This window comes from Leguminivora glycinivorella, chromosome 25, assembly GCF_023078275.1.
Source record: "Leguminivora glycinivorella isolate SPB_JAAS2020 chromosome 25, LegGlyc_1.1, whole genome shotgun sequence".
NCBI lineage: Eukaryota > Metazoa > Arthropoda > Insecta > Lepidoptera > Tortricidae > Leguminivora > Leguminivora glycinivorella.
In genome coordinates, this window is record NC_062995.1 from 1,971,126 (window position 1) to 1,980,472 (window position 9,347).

General features: G+C 36.8%; 1 protein-coding gene across 1 annotated transcript; it reads left to right on the forward strand.

Moving 5' to 3' along the window:
- Positions 1 to 238: 238 nt before the first annotated feature.
- LOC125239422 lies at positions 239 to 8,961 on the forward strand. The gene is made up of 8 exons (XM_048146991.1): positions 239 to 442; positions 2,102 to 2,257; positions 3,760 to 3,867; positions 4,714 to 4,884; positions 5,388 to 5,491; positions 6,847 to 6,951; positions 7,959 to 8,102; positions 8,674 to 8,961. The coding sequence occupies exons 1-8, from the start codon at positions 323 to 325 to the stop codon at positions 8,807 to 8,809; spliced, it is 1,044 nt and encodes a 347-aa protein (XP_048002948.1). The 5' UTR covers positions 239 to 322; the 3' UTR covers positions 8,810 to 8,961.
- The last annotated feature ends 386 nt before the right edge of the window (positions 8,962 to 9,347 follow it).

A 9,347-nucleotide genomic window follows, 5' to 3' on the forward strand; every position in this document is an offset into this window, starting at 1 on the left:
TTGCATTTTTGTTCTCTGGCAACACTTGAAAACTTTTAGTTTTACTACTCGTTACTAGATGGCGCTCAACTATGCCAGGCTGCTGTCAAACAAGAAAACTAGACTTTTTGTGAAAGAACCACACGTTTTAGCTACTCGCCAATAGATGGCTATAAACCAGCTTGTATTATTATTTGTGCCTTGGTAAAGTGGGCAACACTGATCACGTCATGTCATTGTCATCCAGTCACCTGCTGGCTGTGTTTGTTGTGATTCTGAATACTTTTATTTCAATATTCTCTCTTAGACTAGCAGTCAGTTGTAGTTTAATATTGTACCTAGAATGTCGTGCAACATGTCCTACATTTGCATGATCTGCACTCTAAACATTCCACCTTTGCTACCTCTCGCGATAGAGCACAGAAGATTACTTGAGGCTCTTGTTTCTCCCACGGTTTACATGGTATGTGTATTTTGTGTACTAAAAGTTTTTCTTCCATAGTTCGGAACTTTAATAATTATCATCATTCAATTGGAGATGTACGCTTTTGTCGGGACAGCTTGATCTGAAGCCTGTCTACAACACGACCCCTCATACTCCTTTACTTGGCTCATATAACTCTTTCTGGATCTTCTTTCTCTTTTCTACAGTAACAGAAAGTAGTCTTTGTACCTTTAAACATTTTTTATTTTGTTGTTGACATTTTGAGATGCGAGATAAATTTACAACACATAATTTCAGTATCAGTATTCATCTGATTAGCTTTCTTTTGGCTTTTAGAAGCCAAAAGAAAGCTATTCACATGACTTTTGGTTTTTGGCTTTTTGGTTTTTAGAAACTTTAGAGTTCTGCACGCTAGAATGAAATACTAGCTAGAATAGTTAAACCAAAAATAAGGAAGCTAGTTGATAACTTTTTTCTTATTAGAACTGTATTTTAGTTTTAGTAGTTATAAATGTATCTTGTTTTGTGTATTATGGGACACACAAATCTATGCACAGTACCAGTGATCGGGGATTTGGATGCCACACTGCGGGATGTCAAGTAGAAACAGTGATATGGATATGCTGTCCGGCCTGTGATAATTTTTCTTATGTCATAGTAGACGTCACAGATGGAGCGCCTAATGGTAAGCAACTATTAGCTCATAAACAATGGGATTACAAGTAACTGGTCGAAAAAGAAACACAACTCCCGTGTAAGTAATAATATTTATAACATAAATAATATTGAATAAGGTTGCTTAGGTAAATAGTAATGATTAGAACTGTAGGTATTATTTACGTGTAATATGAAAAAGTCAAACTTTCTTTGTCACTAAGAAAATAATATGTGAAAATTTTGCACTAAATTATTTATCGATAATAAAGTGAATTTCACTTTAATTTTTTTTTTTCTTTTTCTTTACTAAATTCTTTATTTACATGAACATATTTACATAATTATATAAGAAACTAAGACTATACTTAAAAGCTAGCTAATGTCTAAAATAGGCCCTTGAGGCATTGTACCAAGGATACTGGCGACATTTCCTCGCAGTATCGCAATGCTGATACGTTGAGCGAGGAAGTCGCCAGCTCTTCGGTCACCAGTTACCTCAACCAGACGCTTCGCGATTTCTGTGAACAACTTGTTCGCGCTGGACAACTTTAATTTATAAATCACATATTTTATTGTAAGTGAGGGAGGCCTATACTAAACTGATCAAGCAAAATAAATTCAGCAGTAATAACAATGATGATTTGATGTCGACTTTATTATTTAAAATATTGACCCGTAATAGCAATAAATTGATAACAATATAAAGGTACGTAAATAAATTATGATAAAAAAACTGTCCTTTTTCTAACCACATAACATATCCATACTAGCATAATGTTTGAGGTCATTCACCCCGTGTGGCATCCAAATCCCCAATCACTGCACATTACAGACAGGGAACGTTCATTATTTCATTTTGCTGATGTTGTATGTATTCCATGACAGGCAATGACACCATTCTCTCTCGATGTATCCCTTGCATCCCAATAAAATGTCAAAAGGGACTCAACATGTTAATAATGACTAATGAGATACAAAAAATTACCTATAAGTAATCTCTTTCTCAATCTTTTTTTTCAGGCGGACCTCAAAGCCTGCCACCTCCTGCTGTGCGTGGGCTGCCAGGTGAAGATGCTCTCTGTCCACCAGTTCCAGAAGACCGCCATCCAGGGCATCAGCAACCTCAAGTACCTGCTCAGTAAAGTCACTATTGCACCGTCATTCCCACCGATTATTGTAAGTTCAACCATTTGAAAATATATAGAATTAGCTTTACCCCCGGCTTCACTCGCGTTAGAAAAAGCCAAAATTAGCCTATGTCACTCTCCATCCCTTCAACTACCTCCAATTAAAAAATCATGTCAATTCGTTGCTCCGTTTTGCCGTGAAAGACGGACAAACAAACAGACACACACACTTTCCCATTTATAATATTAGTATGGATTGTAATACAAATAAACAGAACTGTTTGTGAAAATTCGTTCACTGTCTCAGAACTTGGAAGTCCTTTGAAATCACAATATAATGTATAACAACATACATACATACGATCACACCTGTATCCCATAAAGGGGTAGGCAGAGCACATGAAACTAAAGTCTCAGTGCCACTCTTGGCAATTAAGGGGTTGAAAGAAAACGAAAATTGTGACATTGCAGTGACAGGTTGCCAGCCTCTCGCCTACGCCACAATTTCACCCAAATCCCACAGTCGACTTCTACGACACCCACGGGAGGAAAGGGGGTGGTGAAATTCTTTCAGCACACGGGCAATGTATTACAATACAAGTTTGTTCTACTTATTAGGTAGTTTTATTAAAGATATTTATAAAATAATATAGGTACTCGTACCAAAGGAAGAAAAATAACAATAAACTGGTCTAATAATTTTTGTATAAAGATAAAATTGGGTAGAGCCCTGCATAATAATTTAGGCTAGCTAGCTAATTGTTACTAGCCAGGTCCACACTGGCCGCATGTGTAGGCAGGCAAATGGCCAGTGTGGACAGCTACTGAGAATTATCAATTTTTGGTATAAAATTGTCCTTTTATGCTATTAAACTCTAACTCGAAATAGTACATTCGCACGTGTATCGTACGACTTTTTTCAGTACAAATTTTTTTTTCTTCAGCTTTGGCTTTACTCCCTGCCAATTGCACAGGGTGAATTTGCCAATGTCAGTGTTGGCTAGGTGTAACCGTAGTGTTGACTTTCACACGTGAGGAGAATGTCAATTATAAAAATTATTATTCAATTCTCATCTCCATGTTTAGAATTATATTAAGACTAATTTTACTTTACTATACTTTTAGTTTACTAAGTAGTCCTTAAGATTATTGCCATGCCCTAACAGGGTATCATGTACCTACCTTATAATATTTGAATACCATCCTATGTAAAATGAACATGATTGCAATAAAGAATGATATGAATGTTCGGTATTTTTTTAGTTACGAATTTCCTTTTCGCACGTGTATCGTACGACGTTTTTCAGTACAGATGGCCCTCCGAAATTTCGACCTGACATATAATGAACCACTTCTCGCACTAGTGCGTAAAAAAAGCACCATCTGTACTAAAATAGCACATTACGATACAAGTGCGTAAAAAAGGAAGTTCGAAACGAGTGGCGATAAATTAAAACACGACCGAAGGGAGTGTTTTAAATCGACACGAGTTACGAATTTCCTTTTCGCACGTTTCATTTCAGTTTAATAAAGTTATAAAATTTCTTTCAGATTGAGGATGAAGATGTGAAGCCCGAGATAGTAACCATTAAAATAGAACCCGGGACCATATTACCTGGTACTGAAGAGGATTCCGACACCAATGATTCATCATCAGATGTAAGTTGTAGAGGTTCTCCCATTTTCAATCAATTTCAATCTATTATATTTATTCGTGATCATCATCCTCCTTGCGTTATCCCGGCATTTGCCACGGCTCAAGCGAGCCTGGGGTCCGCTTTGACAAGTAATCCCAAGATTTGGCGTAGGCACTAGTTTTTTCGAAAGCGACTGCCATCTGACCTTCCAACCCGAAGGGTAACTAGGCCTTATTGGAATTAGTCCGGTTTCCTCACGATGTTTTCCTTCTTCACCGAAAAGCGACTGGCAAATATCAAATGACATTTCGTACATAAGTTCAGAAAAACTCATTTGTACGAGCCGGGTTCGAACCCGCGACCTCCGGATCGAAAGTCGCACGCTCTTACCGCTAGGCCACCAGCGCTTCCTATTATTTATTATTTATTCGTGAAGACTACAAACAATACAGAAGTAAAAAAACAGAAACAGGAAATAAAAGAAAATAAATTAAAACATATAAGTTACCACGAAATGGTCCCGACTAACCCGAGGGTCAGCGCTGGTCTTCTGTCATTTTGAGCTTTTTGTCGCACAAACAATTTAAGCACACTCAGGCAATGCCCGTCGTTAGACGCGGAACGGACCGAGTGTAATTTAAAAAACGTCTCAGTACATTTTGTATAGGAAGGACGTAAGACGCGCCTCAAGCGACGTGTCGCTACACTCGGGCGGCGCGGCGCTGACGTCCGTTCCGCGTCTTACGACGTGCGTCGCCTGAGTGTGGGTTGCCGGTAAAGTCACATTTTTATCCTGTAATGTTGTGCCCTGCATGTCTATATATACATCCTTAATTTTATAAAAAGTGATCTGGTCTCAAATCTGCAGGAAGAGATGGATATCAAAACCGAGCCACAGCATCCACTGGAGGCACAGTCTTCTCAACCTGATGATGCTTTAAAACGCAAATCTCATCCAGAGGGCGTTCCTAAAGACAAATGTAAATCTGTTCGTGAACCAAGCGAACAGCCAACCACAAGTGTACAACCAACAATATTGGTAAGTTACTTTTATATACTTTTGACGACCGTCTGGCATAGTCGTGGTGACTTGGCCTGCTAATCCGATGGTCGTGGGTTCAAATCCCGGTAAGGGCATTTATTTGTTTGAGGAATGCACAAGCCCTCTTGAGTTAGAGTGCCTGTGGCATCGATGCATACGTTTATGAGCATTTTCAGAATTTAGGAGTCAAAATTAGCGTAAGTTACTAACAAAAATTAACTCGCTCTAACTTTTGTGACGACAATTAACCATAAAATCTGTCTAAAATTTACTTTTTTCAGGTCCTGAATGTACATTATCGCTAAAAGTTTATGTAATTAACACAAAACAATATTTTTATTGAAATTTCATGCTTAATTATCGTCACAAAACTGACAGCGAGTTAATTTTTTTTTAACGACTTTTGGGTCCCAAATTCTGGAAATGCCCTTAAGTCAAAAAAAAATAGTAGAACTTAGTGAGAACTTCCATTTAACATAAAAATAAATTACATTCAACAGTCCCAAACACCTGTGACGAAGGGAACCATATCAAGGAGTCCCGAAAATACTTCCAAACCAAAAACAGGCAAATACGGCACCAGAATTTTGAGGAGCAGCGTGAGGTAAACAAGATTTTAATAAAATATCTAAGATTTTAGCAAAAACTGATATTTACTTGTAAGTATTAATAGGGAACTTGACTGTAGTTAAAATAATAGTACACCACGATACAAGTGCGTTTTAAAACACGACCGAAGGGCAGCAATTCCCGTCAACTTTGTACAATGCCACGTCAGCAAATTTTAATTGATCCTATTTTGTTACCAACATTTAGTAATATAATTCGACTTTCGTAAGATATATACAGGATAATTGTTATAATTAAGAAAATATAGATACTAGAGAACCTTAATGACGAAATAAAACTTAATAAAATCTCAATTCATCAACAAAATCTTGGTAACAAAATAGGAATTAATAAAAACAAATTTAACTTTTCCCTTAATTTTTGTACAAAGTTGACGGGAATTGCTGAGGGAGTGTTTTAAATCGACACGAGTTACGAATTTCCTTTTCGCACGTGTATCGTACGACATTTTTCGGTATAGATGAGCCTCCGAAGTTTCGAACTGGCGTATAATGAACCACTTCTCGCACTAGTGCGTAAAAAAAAACACCATCTGTACTGAACAATATTTTATTTTTATTTTTTATCTATCGCCACTCGTTTCGAACTTCCTTTTTTACGCACTTGTATCGTAATGTACTATTATACAATGCACGAAATAAAGCATCAGATAATTTTAAGAAAAACATGGACAGGAGACATTTTTAAATCCAATTTCTATTTAATAAGTCATGTAGAAATATATAAAGTAACTGAGTTGACCGTGACGTCACTCAATTCGATTTCATATAAATTCCATATTAACAAGTCGTTAAAATTCGTTTTGACAGTTCTTACTTCTTAAAAAGAAGCTGATTTGACTAGGAGGCAAGTAGCTTATAATATAATAGAGGAGTGGAAACAGTTGTAACTCCATACATCATATCGTCACTACTTTTAAAAAAACTTGTATCTTCGTCTGTCAATGAAAAGAAAATTGTAGTAAGTATGTATGGAATGCATATAGACTTACTGCGTTTTAACTTTGAGGAGCAGCGTGAGATTCGAGATTTTTTAAAAGTAGTGACGAAATGCAAGTTATTTGTAGTGACATCTAGCGTCATCCACGCGTGCCTAGTGTGAAGGTCAGTATAATTGTGTCGCTTAACTTGGGCAAATCCATTCTGCTCTATGGTTGATTATTTTTCAGATCAATGTTATATTTGTTATGTAATCAACTTTAAAGCAGAATGGATTTACGTAAGTTTGAAGTTAAGTGACACAATTATCATCCATGTATAGTTATTTTCTCGGAAATAAACTAATTTTATTTGATTTTTGTTTTTTATTATATAAATAATTGTATTTCAGAAAGCGGTACAAGGTGAAACTGCGGCCGAAGCCTTCAACACTGCAGTGTCCGCATTGCGACCAAAAGCTCAGTCACTCTGTCAGCCTGCAAGCTCATATCAAAAGGTATATCATCCATACTAATATTATAAATGGGAAAGTGTGTGTGTCTGTTTGTTTCTCCGTCTTTCACGGCCAAACAGAGCGACGAATTGACGTGATTTTTTAAGTGTGGATAGTTGAAGGGATGGAGAGTTACATAGGCTACTTTTTGTCTCTTTCTAACCCCCACTTCCCTAAAATGGGGGGTGGAAGTCTGTATAGAGAATTCCGCAATCTTAGAATTTATCACTAGCGAAGCCGCGGGGCAGAAGCTAGTATCTCATAATATGGGGCGTTCTTGACTAAAAGGTGCAATAGGCTTCAAGACTCATATTGAATTTGGCACAATAAATATAAATATAAATAAATATAAATATAAATAAATATATTATAGGACATTCTTACACAGATTGACTGAGGCCCACGGTAAGCTCAAGAAGGCTTGTGTTGTGGGTACTCAGCAACGATATATATAATATATAAATACTTATATACATAGAAAACATCCATGACTCAGGAACAAATATCTGTACTCATCACACAAATAAATGCCCTTACCGGGATTCGAACCCGGGACCGCGGCGCAGCAGGCAGGGTCACTACCGACTGCGCCAGACCGGTCGTCAATAAATGACAAAATAAATGAATAAATGATTGTCTGTAGTATTTGACATAAAAAATCAATACTTTTTAGATTTTGGGCATTAAAAGTGTATGATGACTACGTATTTTCGATTAAAAATGTGTGTAATATTTTATTTATTTTGGCGATCGAAAACGCTGTCAGCGATGTAGTGACGTCATAGAATACAAACCTAACTTCATGTCGAAACAATCACTGACATAATGACATTTATGCCTCATACTTAAATGTCAGAAAATGTTGTTTTCGAGTCGAATGACGTCATGCACAGATAATTCTATCGATTAATATGGCTGATATTGTTTTCGCCTGAACGAATTATGTGCCAAGTGGATCATGATTCATTTAGTTTGATAAAACCTAGAGTTACTGAAATTTGTTATTTCAGCCATGAAACTACACCAAAAACGGACACGCAGCGGAAATATGGACTAAGACAAAAAAATACAAATGTCAGCGCAGAACCCAGCCCTGTACTCGTGCAGGTGATCCCGAGGCGAGACTTCGAGAAACTCGTCAATGACGTCAATTGGTAAGTCTATTTAAGTTCTATAACTCTAAATTTGTTTTTTATCATGCAGAAACGTCTGCGAGCGATATTACATATTTTAAAATTAAAGAAAAAATTGAAAAATTCACACATCAGGCAGGACTCGAACCTGCGACCTCTGGCCTTACCGGGGCCAATCCGCTTCCAACGGCGCCACGGATGCCTGCTGGATGTGTGCGAATTTATCCATGCCTTCCCTCAATTCTCAACCGCCTTAGGGTGGCGTTATAGCAAACATCTACCCGTAAGAATAGATCTTAACAGGCACGGGAGTCTCAATTGAGGGAAGGCATTTCCTTTCCTATTAAAGTTTATTTATTTTATTTTAAATGTTTGAACAAATATTACTAAACTAATTTTATAATTTCCTATGCCAATTTTATTTTTATCATATTTAGGTATAACTTTCAGTTTTGGTGGAACACGACAGAAAACATATTTCGGTCGCACAGTTCGGACACTATTTCATATCGGGCACGTGCATGTAATTTTATGCTAGAAAAAATGTTGATCATTTGAACTTCCGAATTAATTTCTCTCTTTTTATTCACAGCCACGAAAGGAACCCACTACCAAAACATGAACATAAAAAATCAAAGACTTCAGCTCAGAGGTCTCGCGAGTATCGACTTCGATTGAAGACAAGGCAGAAAAATAATAATATTACCGCACAGAAGCAAAAATCATGATCAACCAGTGGACTATTTCACCAGTGACATTGACATTTGCCACTGACATTTCTGTCCCTATTTCTGTGTTGATTAGTAAAAAAATAGGCTAGTTTCCTACTAGTTAGTCAAATCAGCTTCTTTTTAAGAACTGTCAAAACGATTTGCTAATATCAAAGAGGATCGAGTATTATAGAGAGTTACTGTCGAAGTAAAATGTGTAATCACAGTGCATAGACTGCCATCTCTCGACACAGGCTTAAAACTTTTGAACCTCAGTTTTGACAATTTGGCCCATATTCTTAGCTTGATATGTGTTAAAATGTCAAAAATTAATATTAGCGCCATCTAGCTGAGCGTATCCCAAAGGTGTAATGCCATCTAGGCCACCGTACCTTTTTCTGTATGGTACCGAGGTACGTTTTTTTCTTAGACTTTATCTGTCTATACGGAGTTATATATGTCTTTGCTAATATGGAATTACTATGAAATACTGAGGAGTGACGTCACGGTCAATTCATTTACTTTATATCTTTCTCTTTGACTTATTAAATATACA